Source organism: Trichosurus vulpecula, chromosome 2 (genome assembly GCF_011100635.1).
Source record: "Trichosurus vulpecula isolate mTriVul1 chromosome 2, mTriVul1.pri, whole genome shotgun sequence".
Classification (NCBI taxonomy): Eukaryota; Metazoa; Chordata; class Mammalia; order Diprotodontia; family Phalangeridae; genus Trichosurus; species Trichosurus vulpecula.
In genome coordinates this window covers 37120068-37138428 of record NC_050574.1, presented here as the reverse complement: position 1 = coordinate 37138428, position 18361 = coordinate 37120068, and the positions used below count along the sequence as shown (strand labels likewise).

General features: G+C 45.9%; 1 protein-coding gene across 1 annotated transcript; it reads left to right on the top strand.

The window, feature by feature from the left end:
* Positions 1 to 2496: 2496 nt before the first annotated feature.
* LOC118840336 (cytochrome P450 2A13-like) lies at positions 2497 to 15925 on the top strand. Its single transcript, XM_036747817.1, has 9 exons — positions 2497 to 2722; positions 4069 to 4231; positions 5499 to 5648; positions 7063 to 7223; positions 7517 to 7693; positions 9138 to 9279; positions 9759 to 9946; positions 13644 to 13785; positions 15643 to 15925. Exons 1-9 carry the CDS (start codon positions 2543 to 2545, stop codon positions 15825 to 15827), a joined length of 1488 nt encoding a protein of 495 aa, XP_036603712.1. The 5' UTR covers positions 2497 to 2542; the 3' UTR covers positions 15828 to 15925.
* The last annotated feature ends 2436 nt before the right edge of the window (positions 15926 to 18361 follow it).

Below are 18361 nucleotides of genomic sequence, written 5' to 3'. Positions count from 1 at the left end.
AACTAGTTCCTCACTGCTACAAGGCAATTCTTTTACATCTCCCTAATTAACTCACACTCCTACTCATCACAGAGGCTGTTCCAAACCTTTTCATCCCTCCTTAAACCTCCCTTGTCTCCCCTGCCTTTACTCTTTCAGCTAAGATTCTTGCCTCATATTTCACTGAAAAAAACTGAAGCCATTCACTGAGAGCTTCCTCATCTCCCCTCCTCCTATTCTCACATCACCCAGATGCCTTCTGCTACTTTATCTCCTCCACTCCTGTCTCACATGAAAAGTTGGCTCTGCTGCTTAAATCCCATTCCATTCAGTCTTCTCTAGCAGACTTCCATATCTATCAACTCCACTCTCTCACTTATCTTCAGCCACTCCCTGTCTACATGTTGCTTTCCTACTGCCTATTAATACACCCATGTCTCCCCCATCCTCAAAAACAGTCACTTTATCCATCCCTTCCTGCTACTTATCATCCCATAGCTCTTTTCCCTTTTGCGGCTAAACTTCTTGATAAGGCCATCTACAATCAGTGTTCCCACTTCCTTTCCTCTCAGTCTCTTCTAGCCTCTTATAGTCTGGCTTCCACCCTCATCATTCAACCAATATTGGTCTCTCTTAAGTTACCAATGATCCCCTATTTGCCAAATCCAATGGCCTTTTCTCAACCTTCATCTTTCTTGACCTCTCTGTAGTCTTTGACACTGTGGATCATCCTCTTCCTGATACTCTCTTCTCTCTGGATTTTCTTGACACTCCTCTCTCTTGGTTCTCTTCCTACCTCTCAGACTGTTCCTTCTCAGTCTCCTTTAATGCAGCTTCATGCAGGTTACTCCCCCTAGCTTTGAGTGTCTGCAAGGCTCTGTGCTAGATCCTTTTCTTCTATGCTGTTTTGCTGGTTGTCTCATTGTTCCCCATGGATTCAGTTATCTTCCCTATGCTGATACTTCTAGGTCTACTCATCTGGTCCCAATCTCTCTCTTCCAACCTCCAGTCTCATATCTCCAACTGCCTTTCAGACATCTTAAACTCAATGTGTCCAAACCCAAACTTATTAACTTTCCACATCAGCCCTATCCTTTCCCAAACTTCCCTGTAGAAGATGATACCATCTTCCCAGTACCTCAGGCTCACAATCTAAAAAGCATCATGGTCTCCACACTATCTTTCCCCTCCCCCTCTCCTATATCCAATCTGTTGCCAAAACCTGTCAATTTCACCTTTGCCACATTTCCCAAATATGCTCCCTTCTCTCCTGTGACATTGCCACCCCTCTGGTACAGATCTTTATCACCTTGCACCTGGATTATAGTAATACCCTTTTGATGGGTCTGCCTGCCTCAAGTCTCTCCCTACTCCAATCCAGCCACCATTTAGCCACCAAAGTGATTTTCTTAAAGCACAGATCTGACCCTGTTGCCTCACACTTAATAAATTCCAGGGGTTCTCTATAACCTCCAGGACCAAATTATATACCCCCAGTCCTCACGTGCTCTGTGATTTAGTGATGCTAGCCACCTTGCCGCTTCTCAGACAAAACACTCTATCTCCCAATACCAAGTATTTCATTGGATGACTGAAAAACATCAACACATATATGATCCCATGTCTCAAAAGCACATAGAATGGCAAAACAAGGAGGGTCCTTGGGGTTCATCTAACACACCCTCTCCTCAAACAAAGGGGGAATTGAGTGGACTAGAGAAAAGGAGAGACATTCTAAAGTCACATCCAGTAAAAGAAGAGACAAAGCTGGAAGCTTCTTATCGGTTCTGGGACCCCCTACAGACCCATCTTCAGGCTTTGAGACACCACTCCCCCAAGTCCTGTTACTAAACATTGAAATCCCCAATCCCATCTCTTCTCTTTGAGACTGCCCAAGTCTTCATCTCTGCACACAGAAATCCCCCTAACTCTATCTCTGGCCTTTAAGACCCCCTGAACTCTTATCTCTGAGCATAGAGTGCCCCCTCCAACTCCCATCACTGGACCCCAAATTGCTTGACCCCAATTCTGGATCCTGAGAGCCTCCTGCAACCCATTTCTGGGCTTTAGGACCTTCTGAGCCCCCATTTCTGCACTCGGAGACCCTCTGAACCCCTGAAACACTCCTCAATCCACATGACTGGGTCCTCAGGCTATCAACACCATGGCTGGGATCTGAGAACACCATAGCCCCATCTCTGGGCTCTGTGATCCTGCTAAAACTTATATCTCTAGACTCTGGGATTCTCTGAACCTCCATCTCTGGAACTTGACTCTTCTCTGGTTTACTTTTGCAATGGGATCCTCAGTTTCTGAGACCCCACCTCACTCCACTCCCACTCTGTTTTCCCCTTTGATCTTAAGCTTTGACTACAGTCGTGGGGCCCAGGGGAGGAATGTGTTAGGATTGAGAATGTTATATAAGAGGGCTGGGACCAGTGCCAGGTGACAACCCCATCCCTGGGCATAAAAGGCAGGGACAACACCACCTAAACCCTACTCCTGATTCAGCACTTGCCTAACCCCAGACAACACTGCAGTTGGGGCCTCTGCCACTTCCACCATGCTGGCCTCCGGACTGCTACTGGCAGCCCTATTCTTTTGTCTCTCAGCCCTGGTGGTGCTCTCTGTATGGAAACAGAGGAAGGTCCGCAGCACCCTTCCCCCTGGGCCCACCCCCCTGCCTTTCATCGGCAACTACCTGCAGCTCAACACCCAGCAGATGTATGACTCCCTCATGAAGGTACTGAGGGTGGAGGGGCTGGAGACAAGAGGGAAAACATGGAGAGACTGAGGCAGAGAAACAGATTGAGAGAGACATAGAGAGAGAGACACAAGGAGCAAAAAGATAAAGAGACTGGGCGGGGAGGAGGCAGGTGCTCAGATAGACACAGACAGTGAGAGCCATGAAATCACAAACACAGAGATTGAAATCGATGGTCACCAAGGGTGGCAGAGACCGGGGATGATGCACAGAGATGAGGAGACAGAAAGGGAGAGAGTAACAGAGGAAGAGACTGACATGGATACTAACAGACACAGAGAGAAGGACTCAGAGACGTAGAGAGAGACAGAGAAACACAAGCACCAGAGAGATAGAGGTATCTCTCTCAGGTGCATAAGCAGGTTCTAGGGTGGCTGGAGGGAAGCTCTGCAATGGTCAGAGAGAAGGAGACATGGAGAAAGACAGAGAGATGGAGACAGAAAAAAGTCTCTGCTTCTCACTACAGATTTGAGAAAGGTCCTTTCCTCTCTCTGGTCCTCAGTTTCCCTCTCTGCAACATGTCCAGATTAGGCTAGATGGGCTCTAAGGGCTAAGTTTTATGATCTTTTGGGAAAGAGTCTCCAGGAAAAGGACAGAACCTCTTTGTGGGGAGGGATGGGCAGAGCTGGACTGCAAGAGACAATTCAGAGGAATGATGGAGAAGAGGCCAGAAGAACTGGAGAGCCAGCCTGAGAGCCTGAGAGAGAAGACCCGAGGGAGAGGGCAGGAGGTGGAGATGTGAGAGCCCAGAGAGATCTCTTGGCAAATATGGGGACTAGAGGTACAGCATCAAATGTGTTCTGTCTGGCTTGGCCACGGGGTTCATTTTTTGTAACTTTGCAGAATCGTTTAAGGAAGCCCAGTGTAGGTGAGGGGCTTGGAATAGATAGGCCCCATTAGACTGTCAGCTCCTTGAGGGCAGGGACTGTCTTTGCCTTTGCCTTTCTATATACAGTGCTTAACACACAGTAGGTTTCTAATAAATGCTTGTTGCCATGACTTGTCACAGAAAAAAAAAAGGGCAAAGGAGGAAAAAACCCAGCATTTTTTTAAATATCTTGTTAAACAGAGGGTCATGTGTTCAGAGCTGAAAAAAACACAACAGGCCATTAAGTCCAAACCCCTCACTTTACACATGAGGAAACTGAGGCAAAGGTTAAGTGACTTGCTCAGGGTCACACAGCTAGCATGTGAGGAAGGATTTAAACCCAGGTCTCACCATACTGCCTCTCAAAAGAAGAAAAATGTATATATAATGTATATATACATATATGTGTGTGTGTGTGTGTGTGTGTGTGTGATTCCGACTTCTCCGTCTCCTCCAGATTGGGCAGAAATATGGGCCCGTGTTTACAGTGCACCTAGGCCAGAGGACCGTTGTCGTCCTAACTGGGTATGAGGCCGTGAAGGAGGCACTGGTGGACCAGGCAGAGGAGTTCTCTGGGCGGGGGGAGCAGGCCACCTTCGACTGGCTCTTTAAGGGATTCGGTGAGTGTCTGGGGAGGGACACACATGCACACACACATACATACATACACACACACACATACATATGCACATGCACACATGCGTGCCTATCCCCAAGCCAATGTGGCTTCCTCTAGGCTGCTGGTCAGGGTTCCTACATCTTCTGTCCCTTCCCCTGACTACCATCGCCTCCCTCAACCATCTGCTCCTCCCTCTTTCTCCTTCTTTCTGTTTTTCCATTTCTGTCTCCCCCTCTGTCTCCCTGTCTTTCCATCTCTCTCCATTGCTTTGTCTCTTCATCTTTCTTTGTCTCTCACTGTCTCTTCATCTCTTTGGCTATTCTTGCATTCCTTTCTCCCTGTGTTTTTCCTTCCCTCCTTTGTCTCTCCTCTCCACACTTTTTCTTTCTCTTTCCTTCACCTTTCTCCACCTACCATCTCTCTCTTTCTTTCAATATCTCCCCTTGACTCTCCATCTCTCTCTCAACTTCCTTATCTTTCTATCTCTGTGTCTCTCTCCATTTCTCCCTCTATCTCTCTTTGTCTAACTATCTCTCCTGATATCTCCATGTGTCTGCCTTTCTGCTTCCCTCCCTATCTCTCCATCCTTCCCCGTTTCTCTTCCTTTTCTTGTCTCCCCACACCCCTCATCTCTCAAGCTTTCTCTTTTTTGTTTCACGATCCCCTCCATCTCTTTCTGTCTGTCCCTTTCTCCATATCTCCCTATTTCTCCATCTCTGTCTTTCCCTAACTGCCTTCCCATTTCTTCCCTCTCTCTCTCCACCTGTCTTTTCCTCTCTCCCCATCAGCCCAGTCCTTCTATATTTCTTTGTGTCTCTTCTTATCTCCCCATTTCTCTTTGTTTCTCATTCTCTCATTATGTTCCCATCTCCTCCACCTCTTTATCATTTTCTGTCTCTCCACCTTCTTCCCTGTCTTTCCATCTTCTGCCTTCCCATTTCCCCCCTTATTCCATCTCTCTGTCCCTTCTTGTCTCTCTAATTCTCTCCTCTCTCTTCTCCATTCTTGCTATTCCTGTCTCCTCACCTCCCCCATCTCCCTATTTCTCTGCCTCTCCCTATATCCTTCTGTTTCCAAACCTCCACTTGTGTCCTTACTTCCCCCATCTCTCCATCTCTTTGTTCTTCCCTGTCTCCATAACTTTCCTTGTCTTCTCTCTCTCCTGTTTTCTCCCTGGATATCCACCTCTGATCCCTTACCAGGACCTGGGATCCTGCAGAATCTCCAGTCTTCCCTGAGCTCCTTCCCTCCTTCTTGCCAATGAGCAGGTGTGGCCTTCAGCAATGGAGAGAGGGCCCGACAGCTCCGACGATTCTCCATCACCACCCTTAGGGATTTTGGCATGGGCAAGAGAGGCATTGAGGAGCGCATCCAAGAAGAAGCTGGCTTTCTCATTGAGGCTTTCCGAGGCACAAAAGGTGAGTGGGCCTCAGAAATATTCCAGAACATTGGGCCTGGTCAGCATCAACTATGTTGTTGCTCAGTCATTTCAATCATGTCCAACTCTTCAGGGCCCCATTTGGGGATTTCTTGGCAGAGATACTGAAGTGAATTGCCATTTCCTTCTCCAGCTCATTTTACAGATGAGGAAACTGAGGCAAACAGGGTTAAATGACTTGCCCAGGGGGTCACATAGCTAGTAAGTGTCTGAGGTCAGATTTGAACTCATGAAGATGAGTCTTTCTGATATCAAGTCCAGTGCCTCATCTGTAAAATGAGCTGGAGAATGAAATGGCAAACCAGTATCTTTGCCAAGAAAATCCCAAATGGAACCATGAAGCATCTGAAATGACTGAACAGCAATGACTTCAGGTCTGTGATCTATCTCTGTGTTGTTCTACATTCTCAGTCACCGAATATGTGATCTTGGTAAGAGTTTTCCCATCTGTAAAAAAAAAAAAAGGTTTTGGACTAGATGGGCACAAAGGTCCCTTCCGGCTAACATGCTAGATAAGGGGAAGCAGCCTGGGATCATGGACAGGGCCCTGAACTTAGAATCAGGAGAGCTGGGCATGGATCCCCACTTTACCACTTGTTACCTGAGCAAGTTACCTTCCCTGTCTAGGGTTTAGTTTTATTTCATTTCAGGTCTCAGGGCAACCCAAGAGTTCAAAGGAGGTGGGGGGAGATGAGAAAGATGTGTGTATATGTGCCTGTGTGTGTGTAAGTGTGTTTGTGTATGTGTGAGTGTGTGTGAGAGAGATTGACAGAGAGAGGAGAGAGGGAGAGAGAGATAGAAGGAGGAAGAGGGAAAGGGAGAGGGGGAGGGAGGATGGGGGAGGGAGGGAGACAGACAGACAGAAGGAGAAAGAGGGAGAGGAAGAGGGGGAAGGGAGGAGGGAGTGAGAGATGGGGCAGGGAGGGAGGGAGAGGGCAACTGCTCCTCTAGCATCTAATCTCCCTGCTCTATGGGATTTGGGGATGAGTCATTGACTGTCCTTTGGAGGAAGATATAAGAGCCAGAAACTGAGTCTATCTATCTGTCTCTCCCTTCTCTCTCTCTCTCTCTCTCTCTCTCTCTCTCCCTTCCTCCCTCTCCCTCTCTCTTTCCCTTCCTCCCTCCCTCCACTATCCCTATCCATCCTCTATGGATCCCCCTTCCCACAAAAATGCACCACCACCTCTTTTCTTCAACTTCATCTCTATCTCTATCTTTCTCAAATACTGCCCCCATGTCTCTTGGTCTCTTTACCTCTGTATGGGTCTCTGTTCCTTTTTAACACTGCTTCCTCTTTGACCCCTCTCAATCTCTCTACCTTTGTTCTCTTTCTTCATCATTCTCCCTCTGTGCTTCCTTATCTCTGTGTCTCTGTTGATCTGGCTGGGTTACAGGAGCTGCCATTGACCCCACCTTCTTCCTGAGCCGCACAGTCTCCAATGTCATCAGCTCCATCGTCTTTGGTGATAGATTTGAATATGAGGACAAACAGTTCCTGTCCCTGTTGCGTATGATGCTGGGGAGTTTCCAGTTCACAGCCACATCCATGGGACAGGTGACCCCCAAGACCTTCTCTCTCACCCACTTGAGTCTCAACTCACCTTCATCCCTTAATTCTCAGCTTTCTTTTCTTTCCTCTACTTCCTGTACCCTATTCCTCAGTCTGACTCTCTGCTCCCAATTTAACTCTGTACCCTGTTCTGACCACCCATTCTCCATTATGACCCTTCTTCCCTATCCTTAACTTTCATCTTTCATGATGATTACCACCACCACCATTATCTCCGCACCCCTCAGGCACCTACCCCTGCACCCTGTATCCCATGACTTGTTTTGTGCCCTTCCCAGCTATATGAGATGTTCTATGGAGTGATGAAGCACCTGCCAGGGCCTCAGCAGCAAGCATTCAAGGACCTGCAAGGACTGGACGATTTCATCACTGAGAAGGTCCGGCAGAACCAGGCCACCCTGGACCCTAACTCCCCCCGGAACTTCATTGACTCCTTCCTGATCAAGATGCAGGAGGTACTAGCCCAGTGGGCAGGTGAAAATGGAGGGGATGAGCTAAGACCTCAGACCAAGGGTGTTATGGATCCCTTGTGGAACCCCCAGACATTGGGAAGTGGGCTTCACAGACATGGGCAGCAGGTCTCAGAGGTTAGCAGGCAGACTCAGGCAGCGCAACTCTTCACTATGGCTTCCTTCTGCTAATAAAGCATCTACAGGTAGAAGGAGAGCCCCCCTCCCCTAGTCCCCTTAGAAGTCCTTTGGTGCCCTAGGAACTTGCCACATTAGGTGGCAAGTCTCTGCCTTCCAGAGGCAAGGCTCAAAGGTACCCTGTGGCACGTGTCAGGAGGTAGATCCAGAAACAACCCAGGGTCAGGCAGTAACCCAGAGCACAAATTCAGATATACCTAACACTTCTGAAGGTCATTGCCAACTTGGGGGTAGAATGGCAAAGAGAGAAAGACTGAATGACAAATGGAGAAAGTGAGACACAGAGATGTGGGATAGAGAATAACAGAAACAGAGAGACAGACAGAAAGATGGAGATACAAAAACAGACACAGAAAATGGAAAACAGAGACACAGGAAGACAAGGCCAACACAAAGAGACACAAATGGACGTTCCCCATTCTCCACGCTCCCTACCCGTCAGACATTCACAAGCTGGGAATAGGGGCTGGGGTGTTGGAACCCAATAATCTAGTCCCAGCAACCTTGCCTAACTCTACATAAGACATTGGGAAGTCCTTTCCTCTCCCTGGGTCCCAGTCTCTTCATCTATAAAACATAGGATGGAGGATATTAGATTTGTTTTCTTGGTCCTTGAGTGCAGAACCAGGAGCAATGGGAGAAATGGTAAAGAGAGGAATTTAGATGTCGGGGAGAAAAGACTTCCTGACAGTGAGAACTGTCCAAAAGTGCCATGGGCTACCCAGAGAACTGGTGGCTTCCCCCTCTTTGAAGGTCTTCAAGCAGATGCTAGACCACCACTTGTCAGGAAGTTCAAGGTGGGGGTTTCTTGGCTGCGGAGGTCTCTCCCAGCTCTACCATCCTGGGATTCTGGAAGGCAGCATACTGCAGTAGAACCCAGGCATTCCTGGGTTCAAGGTCCACCTCAGACACTTACTATGTTCCTCTGAACAGGTCTTAACCTCTCTGTGCCTTAACTTCCTCATGGGACTGGTTGGATTTGACAGTCTCTAAGGCCCTTATCCACACTAAATCTATGTTCATCTAAATTCTGAGGAGAGTAGATATGCATTTGGATCCCTTTCAACTGAGATATCCCCAGCTTAGGTGCCATTGATGGATTTCCCTTCCACCCCTGCACATTGCTAAGACTCAAGGAAATTGAGTTGGCATGAGGGGAGAGGAGGCCTTGGGGCTGAAGAGTCTAGAGGTGAAGAAAGTGTATGTATATAGGGTTAGAGCCCTCTGAGCCCTGTCTACCTTCTCCTCCCAGGAAAAGAAAAATCCCAACACAGAATTCTACATGAAGAACCTGACCATGACTACCCTAAACCTGTTTTTTGCGGGCACTGAGACTGTTAGCACGACCCTTCGCTATGGCTTCCTTCTGCTAATGAAGCATCCAGAGGTGGAAGGTAAGCGCCCCTCCCCTAGTCCCCTTAGAAGTCCTTTGGTGCCTGGGGAGCTTCCCAGAATATCTTACATGTATGCAGATACACATGTGAGCATACATGCACACATCACCATCATCATCATCATCATCATCATCATCCCTGGAATACAGATTATCCCCTTTGCTCCTCATCCCAGCATCCTCTTACCTAGCAGAGGTAGGGAACCTGCTGCCTCGAGGCCACATGTGGCCCTCTAGATCTTCAAGTGCAGCCCTTTTGCTGAATCCAAACTTCATAGAACAAATCTCTTTAATAGAAGTCTTTGTTCTATAAAACTTGGACTGGGTCAATGGGCTGCACCCAAGGACCTAGAAGGCCAAGTGTTCCCCACCACTGCCTCAGGGTATACTCACCTTCCACACCCCATCTGCTCTCTTGGGACTTCCCCAGGATCTCTCTGACACTCCTGAATCCTGTTTCCTTACCCCCACCAACCACAGCCAAAATCCATGAGGAAATTGATAGGGTGATTGGGCGGAACCGATCACCCAAGTTTGAGGACAAAGCCAAGATGCCTTACACAGAAGCAGTCATCCATGAGATCCAAAGGTTTGGAGACATGATCCCCATGGGTCTGGCCCGAAGAGTTACAAAGGACACCAAATTCCGGGGCTACCTTCTTCCCAAGGTAGGAGTCTCTCACTCTTAGCTCCCCCAACTCCCACACCTCCATCCTTCTACTCCAGAACCATCTCCATTGCTGTCAGCCACGAAATGCTCCTCTACCTTCCTGACCTCTGAGAGCTTCCCCATTCTCTTTCCCTAAATGTCTCCTCATCCTCCCTTGTGTCTCCTGGAACCCCCCTTGCACCCTAGATTAGAACGTCCATCCATCCATCCGTGTTCCTCCGATTCCCGGTATTTTTCTGTAATTTTGATATCCCTACTCAATTTGATGCGTGTTTTCTCAGTTCATTGTGATTTATGGCTCTCGGTGATTGTCTGCAAGTCAGATAAATAGTATAGAATTAGGTTTAATTGTTGGCATAAGAATTATGTAGGTTGGAATGAATTAACCCACTAAGTATTGATGATTATGTTGCTTTTAGTTGGTAGAGCTATACTACATTGATTTACAGTTTGTTATTTAGGCCCATATTAACCCGTGTTAGGAATGGACTGAGACTTGGTGTATTACCCCTCCCCCAGGCACCATAAGAGCAGCTATATACCGGAAAACACAGATTCTCCATTTTACTTTGTTCTTCTGCACTTAATATTCAGAATATGCCAGTGGAAAGTCCCAGAATCCTGCTGCTTATTGGGGAACCTGCAGCCTCAAGGCAACATGTGGCCTTCTAGGTCCTTGGGTGTGGCCTTTTGACTGAGTCCAAGTTTTACAGAACAAATCCTTTTATTAAGGGAATTTGTTCTTTGAAGCTTGGATTCAGTCAAAGGGCCATGCTTGAGGACCTAGAGGGCCGAATGTGGCCTCCAGGATGCAGGTTCCCCACCCCTGGACTAAACAGACATGATTGATGATTTGTGGAAGGCCTAATGACTAACCTTTGGTGACTGATGGATATTTCCCTTTGACCAGTCATTTAGACTGCCCCCTTTGGAATTGACCAATGGAAGAATTGTACCACCTCATTCTATTTTTAGTGCTGTCTCATTTCCTATAAATATTTGGAGCCTTCAAGCAGAGTCTTGGATCCAATTCATTAAGGATAACCAGTCTCCCTAATGGACTGATACATGCGCAGAGTTTTGCCTCAGTTTCCCTTTATTGCAGATTGGGTTTTTGTGGACCATACTTCTAATAGACCCTCAACTAACTTCTCTCTCATTCAAGTCATTTTACATACTTAAATTCAATGACTTAATTTCCTCATTTGAAAAGAAGGGAAAAATTATTTATTAAATGCCTACTATATGTGTTGGTCACTATGCTAAGTCCTTTACAAATATCTCACTTGATCCTCACTAAAACCCTGCAAGGTAGATGTTATTATCTTTGTGATGAGGATGACAGATGAAGAAATCGAGACAGACTGAGACTAAGTGACTTGCCCAGGGTCACACAACTTGTAAATGACTGAAGTAGAAATTGAATTTGGGTCTTCCTGACTTGAGGGCCACTATTCTACCCACTGCACCACTGCCTCTAAAATTCTGCAATATTCTCCTTTTCAGAATTAGCAAAAAAAAAAAAAGTATGAACCTCAGTGCTATCAAGTCAAAATGTGTGGTCATGAATTGTATTTATCCTAAAAGAGTCTTTACTATAACTAAAGGAAGATTGGTTGCCTAGGAATGATACTGCTCTCCAAGTTGTACTGATTGGTTGTCAAATGAGACACATTTTAAGTTTTGTCCATTGCATTTTTTATATAGTAAACTTAGCCTGTCTCCCAAGACACTTAGTTTCAGGATGTAGTAACAAAAGCTTTCTTAATAGCATTTCTCCTAGGAGGTAATAAACCTAAAATGTCATCAGTGTAAATGAACTATGAATTTGGAAAGAACCCAGGATGGCAAAGGATATTTAAATGAAGAGGAAGAGTGTCTGAAAGAAAGCCACCTGGTAGCTGAAAAATGAGGATGATAATAGCACATATTGTTGTGAGGCTCAAAGGAGATAATTTATTAGCATTTAGTACCCCCTCCAGGCTGCCCCTGCAACTTGAACTAATAGGTTGGGTCTCCAGGGAACCTCTAATAATACCCCAGGGTTCAAGATACTTTGTGAGTCCACATTCCTAAAACTAGAGCTCACAAGCCCCCACTGGTACACTTACCTCTTATAGTCTGCCAGTAGACAGTTAGCTCAAAGCAAAAATGTTTACTGAAATGATATCATAAGAACAATAGTAATAAAACATTCCCCACCCCTCCATGAACCTGGGACACACTCTCCCACAACCACACCTAGTTGTAACTGGAAAGAATGGCTATGTAATTAGAGTACATTGGAGAGACACACAAGCTTAGAGAACACACATGGCCAAGACAATTCACACCTCTGAGGCTACAGGGCCCCATTATCCTTTCCCTTCTTGTGGCATCTTCATGTTGCTCCTCCTGGGCACAGAGTGTACCATGGGGTCTCCTGAGGTCTCTGGAATGGTTCGTCTCTGAAGCTTGACTCAGCTCCTACCTTTGAGTTTTCATTCTAATCCTCTCTGCTCCCATCCTCCTACTCACTCATTAGTTGTGATACAAATCAATACGACCAAGGGGGTTGTAGGGAAGAGCAATATATTCCCTCTCCCCCTCCTTCTCTTGCCCCTTACCCTCTGGTAGAGGTGAAATTGGAAAAGCAAAGATTCTTAAGAGCTGGGTTATTTCTTCATTGCTGTCTCTCCTCTTGACTGCCAGAGCTCACACTCCTTGAAACTACTTCCTGTTTCCAATGTGTCCAGAGCAGAGAAGCTCCATTTTTACCACCAAGGGCATAGTTGTTCTTCTATCACTCAAAGGCCAGCTGCCTCTCCAAAAAATCCAAAGACAAATGGGTAACAAAGTGAAAATCCTTGTTGTCTTTGTGACTTGCCCCTTCTGTTGCAACTGAACTGGAGAAGAGGGAAATCCATGGATTAGGGGTGATGGCACCAAAACCCCCTCCCACTACACTTACCATCATCATTATTGGTGTTACTATAATTCATTATTATTAATTCTCTCTGCCAATCAACCATTCAATCACTAGCATTTCTTATGGGCTTACTATGTGTCAGGCACTGGAAATTGATGATGGGAATACAAGACAAAGAGGAAACAGTCCCTGACCTCAAGGAGTTTACATTTTACTGGAAGGGGACAAGTTAGGGCAAACAACATGTGTCTGTATAATTGGATACTAAATACAAGGATAAGGACTGGACTTAAGAGTTCATTGATACAGGGGCCTCGATGAACTGATTGAGGTTGGCACCTTCTCTGCAAATTACAGTCCTAAGGTTAAGTGACTTGCCCAGGTCACTTAGCTAGTATATGTTGGAGACAGCTTTAACCCAGGTCTCCCTGCCTCTGAGACTACTTTTCATTCTACTGTATAACCTTACCTTTTCAGAAGCAAAATATTTTCTCTCTCTCTCTCTCTCTCTCTCTTTCTCTCTCTCTCTCTCTCTCTCTCTCTCTTTCTATCTCTATTTCTCTCTTTCTGTGTCTCTCTCTGTCTCTATCTCCATCTGTCTCTCCCTCTCTGTCTCTGTTTTTCTTTCTCTGTCTCTATCTCTGTTTCCCCCCCTCTGTGTCTCTCCTCCCCCACTTTCTCTTCCTCTTTCTTTTTCTCTCCCTGTCTTTGTCTCCCTTCCTTCTGCCTTTCTTTCTAAACTTCATCCCTGATTTTCTTTCTTGTTCTCTCCCACCCCCAACTCTAGGGCACAGAAGTCTATCCCATGCTGGGCTCAGTACTGAGGGACCGCAACTTTTTTGCCTGCCCTGAAGCCTTCAACCCCCAACACTTCCTGGATGAAAAGGGCCAGTTTAAGAAGAGTGATGCCTTTGTCCCCTTCTCCATTGGTGAGCAGGAAAGCCCTTTCTCTTCCCCTCCATGAACCCCAACTCATCCCTAGTACCAACCAGTGTGGCCTGAGCTTGGTAAACCCTTCCTTTCCTCCAGTCTTCTCTTAATTAATTCTGCTACTCCTCAGGTCAATTTCAGTTGACCAAGCCTCTTAAGTGAGAGTAGATGATTCCAGAGAAGCTATGGATATGGGGCTAAGGGTTCCAGAAAATATACCCTGCAAATCTCCCCAGTGTCCTGCCTTCTTTAAGAAAGAAGCACACGCTAGAAAGAGCCCTGGCCCTGGAGTCAGAGGTCCTTGGTCAAGTGCCATCTCTAAAGCTTCCTACCTGAGTGACCTTGGGCAAATCTCTTCATCTCCCTAGGCCTGTTTCCTCAACTGTGAAGTTCAGACCTGGGATTCAGGGGTATCTGAGGTCCCTTCCAGATCAGCATCTATAATCTTGGGACAATATGAATCTGTAATTTTGATCAAGTCCCTTCCCTTTCTCTGGGCTTCAGCTGCTTCATTTGTAAAATGAGAGGTTGGACTAGATGACATTTAAGGTCCTTCTCAATTCTAACATTCAATCCAATAAGTACTTATGAGGTAGGGGGCAAAGACTAGGAAAAACAGTCCCTGCCCTCAAGGAGTTTACATTTTACTGGAAGGGGCCAAGTTAGGTAAATAAGAGAAGATAAGACAATTTGCAAATGAAGAGCACTGACCACTAGGAGAATCAGAGAAGGCTACCTATAAGAGGTGGTACCACTTACTTTGAAGGAAGTTAAGGAGCCTAAAACAACATGTGTCTGTATAATTGGATACTAAATACAAGGAGGGAGGGCACTCCAGTTTAGGAGTTTCTTTGATGAAAATTGAATGACCAATTTAGGCAACAGCAAATAACACCAATTTGTTTAGAATGTAGAAATCCTGATGAGGAATTCGGTGAGATTGAGAGGGATGGAATCCAGGGAACAGGAAGGAGGAGGGCCACCAGTTTGACAGACCATCGAACAAAGACAGAGAGAAGAGAGGATATTTTAGACAGCTTTTGAAGTGTTCCATAGGTTAGAATAGGGATCTCACAAGGGATGGCTTACATTTTCTCTTCAAAAGAGGCAAAGTACTCTGCTGAGAAGGCGGTATAGGAAGGTTGAGGGAAAAAAAGCTCCATGTTGCAAGGGCCCTTCTACCTCTGATATCCTGTGGTCTATACACACCCATACCTAGGGTGTGATAATGGGGCATTGACTTCAGGCATCAAAATTTAGTAGAAATTTATGGCATTCGTGGTCCTTCATTAGCTTAAAAACAAAACAAAAAAAAAAGCATAACAGATAATTACCAAGAAGAATAAGACAAAGTAGGAAGATTTCAGAATCTTTACTTGCTACAGATGAGTGCCTCCTAGAGGAAGTCTTTTGTGGCACAAGACTCAAACATGTTCTGTGCGACTTGTCTTTTTCTAAGCTATCTACCAATGCTGACATTCTCCCAGCTATGATTTTTCTGTGTTTTAAGGTCCCTTACAGGTCTGGCATTTTTTTTGTCCAAAAAGACTATAGACTTAAGGCCAGGAGTGACTTTAGGGGCCATAGAGTTTATATCTCTCATTTTGGGGCAGAGAGAGGGAAAGTGATTTACCCAAAGTCACACGATTAGTCAATATCTAATTTACTACCAGCCAATTCTCCATTGTACCTTCTAGTTTCCTCTCAGCTCTGACATTCTTCCCTCTAAGGAAAGGTCCTTAGCCCCTAGGAAAGCCCAGGACTGACATTCTGGCTTCTAAGGCCCCTCCCAGCTCTGACAGTTCCTGCTCTAAGGGCCTTCCCCACCCTGACCAGCTCTGACTCTGGCTCCTCAGGCAAACGCTACTGTTTTGGTGAAGGCTTGGCCAGAATGGAGCTGTTCCTCTTCCTCACCACCATCCTACAGAACTTTCGCTTCCAGTCTCCGCTCCCAAAAGAGGCCATCGATATCTCCCCCAAGATGGTGGGCTTTGCCACCATCCCCCGAAGCTATACCATCTCATTCTTGCCTCGAGGATGAGGATGAGCCCAGGCAGCCACAGCAGAAGCAAGAGGAGCCTGCAGTATTCCTGGGTGGGGTGGCTTAGGATGTATTAATAAAGTCTGAGTACCCAGGCAGCTCTCTCTGTTACTCTGTTTGGCTCCTGGAAGCTGGGCCACAGCTTTGATGTCATTGAATACAATCTCTTCAGGTCACAGATGAGGTAACTATGGGGAATTGATTTGTTCCAGGTCAGAGAGTCAAGAAAAAACTGAGAGTGGAAGTCTCCTAGCTTCCCAATGAGAGTTTTGCTTTGCATCATACCACCCACTTGTGGCCAATTCTACCTTAGTCTCTGTCTCTCTTTGTCTCTTTCTGTCTGCCTCTGTCACTCTGTGGTCTGTCTTTGTCTCCCCTGGCTCGTTCCTCTGTGTCTGTGTCTCACTGTCTATGAGTGTTTTTCTGCTTCTGACTCTTTCTCTGTCTCTCTCTTTCCCTATGTCTGTCTCTCTATGACTATGCCTCTGTCTCTATTCCTGTCCCTATATCTCTGTGTGTCTCTCTCCAGCTCTCCTATCACAGAGTAGATTCCTTTGGGAAGAAGAGTTAAGTCATAAATGTTTATCAACAAACATCTGACCACTCAAAGAATGACCAATACCTCTATATACAGACAGAAAAATTGAGGCCAAGAGAGGGGAAGGGATTTACTTAACACCAAGGGGGAACATAGGGTGGCATAGTGGATAGAGTATCAGATCCGAAGTCTCATTTTCCCGAGTTCAAATCCAGCTTCAGACACTCACTAGCTGTGTGACCCTGGGCAAGTCACTTAACCCTGTTTGTCTGTTAAATGAACTGGAGAAGGAAATGGCAAACCATTCCAGTACCTTTGTCAAGAAAACCCCAAAGAGGGTCATCAAGAGTTGGACACAACTGAAACAACTGAACAACAAAGGGGTCAGTCAGGCTGTATTACGTAGCGAGAGGGTTGAAGGAATGATTCTAGGTAGGGGAAAATATGAGTAAAGGGAGATGTGGGCTAGATGAGAGAGCAGCCAGGTAGACTCAGCTCTGGGTTAGAGGCAGGGTGGTGTAGTGGGTTGAGCATAAGACTTGGAATCAGGAAGACCAGAGTTTGAATGTTCCCTTCAGTTTCTGCTAGCTATCTGACCCTAGGTAAGTTACGTCCCCTCTCTGGGCCTCAGTGTCCTCATCTGTAAAAGGAAAGGGTTGGATTCAATGACCTCAGGTGATTCAGTCACCTCCAGCTCTAAATCTATGATCCTGTGATGCTCTGAATGCTTGGACCCAAAGAATAGTCATTAATAAGTACAAGTCACCTTGGAGGGATGTCTGCACTGGAGTGCCCTGGGGGTCTGTTCTTGTCACTGTACTATTAACATGTTCTTCAGTGACTTGGACTGTGACTCCCAGGTTTTGAGAAGACACAAATTAGGGATAGAGAGGTAACCAGTTGGATAGCAAAGTTGGGATTCAAAAAGTCTCAACCAGCTGAAATGTTAGTTAGGAGAAATCTATGATGATGAAATTTAATAAGGACAAAATATTATGTCCTGCACTTTTGTTTAAAAAAAATCAGCTCCACGAATACAGAATAGGGCTGATAAAATAGTTCATGTGAAAAAGATCTGAAGGGACTAGTACAAGTTCCAGATGAGGCAGCAAGGTGTCACTGCAGCCCCAAAGAAGCTGATTAGGACTTAGATATGATTAACAAAGACGTAGTGTCCAAAATGAGGGTGAAAATAGTTGGTTCTCTGCTCTACTCAGACCACAGCCAGAGTGTTGTGTTTACTTCTTGGAACTATAGTTTAAAAATATAACCTGTGGCCCAGCATTACAGACTATGTACTTAAATGGACTGAATCCAATCTTGGGATAAAAAAAAGTTGTCCCTGTGACTCATTTTGCCCCCAGATAGGGTTGCTTTAGTCAGAGCAGTGATTTTGAACCCAGGGACTCTAACTCCAAATCCACTTTCCATCAAACCACATACAATTCCATTCAATGCAACAAATAATGATTGAAATCCTACCATTATAGGGATAAGAGCAGCCACGTGACAAAATGGATGGAGCGCTGGGGCTGGAGTCAGGAAGACTCATCTTCCAGAGTTCTGATCTGACCTCAGACACTTACTAGCTGTGTGACCCTGGGCAAGTCACTTCAACCTCTTTGCCTCAGTTTTCTCATCTGTAAAATGAGCTGGATAAGGGGAATTGACAAGCCACTCTAGTGTCTGCCAAGAAAACCCCAAATGAAGTCATAATCAGAAATGAGCAAACAAGAGTTTCTTTCAGAAATCATAGATTATAGGATTGATAGAGCTCTTAACTATTAGTAAAAGGTTCCCAGTCCCTATTATTGTTGTTTGTCCTTCAATCTCAAAAAGAGCCATGACATCAGGAAGATGATGCCATGACTTGCAAGTGAATTGGATTTAAGTGAGGGAGGGCTGTGCAAGGTCACTGGCCTCACTTTCTTCTCCAGCACCATCTCAGTTCTGTGGCAACATATAGAGCAGGACAACTGGAGATAGCCCCCTCCCA

Bases quoted from the DNA above. Each gene is read 5' to 3' on its own strand.
- LOC118840336 (XM_036747817.1), top strand. From the start codon at position 2,543: ATGCTGGCCTCCGGACTGCTACTGGCAGCCCTATTCTTTTGTCTCTCA. The intron at 2,723-4,068 runs GTACTGAGGGTG...CGTCTCCTCCAG, and splicing joins TGTATGACTCCCTCATGAAG to ATTGGGCAGAAATATGGGCC. The intron at 7,224-7,516 runs GTGACCCCCAAG...TGCCCTTCCCAG, and splicing joins CAGCCACATCCATGGGACAG to CTATATGAGATGTTCTATGG.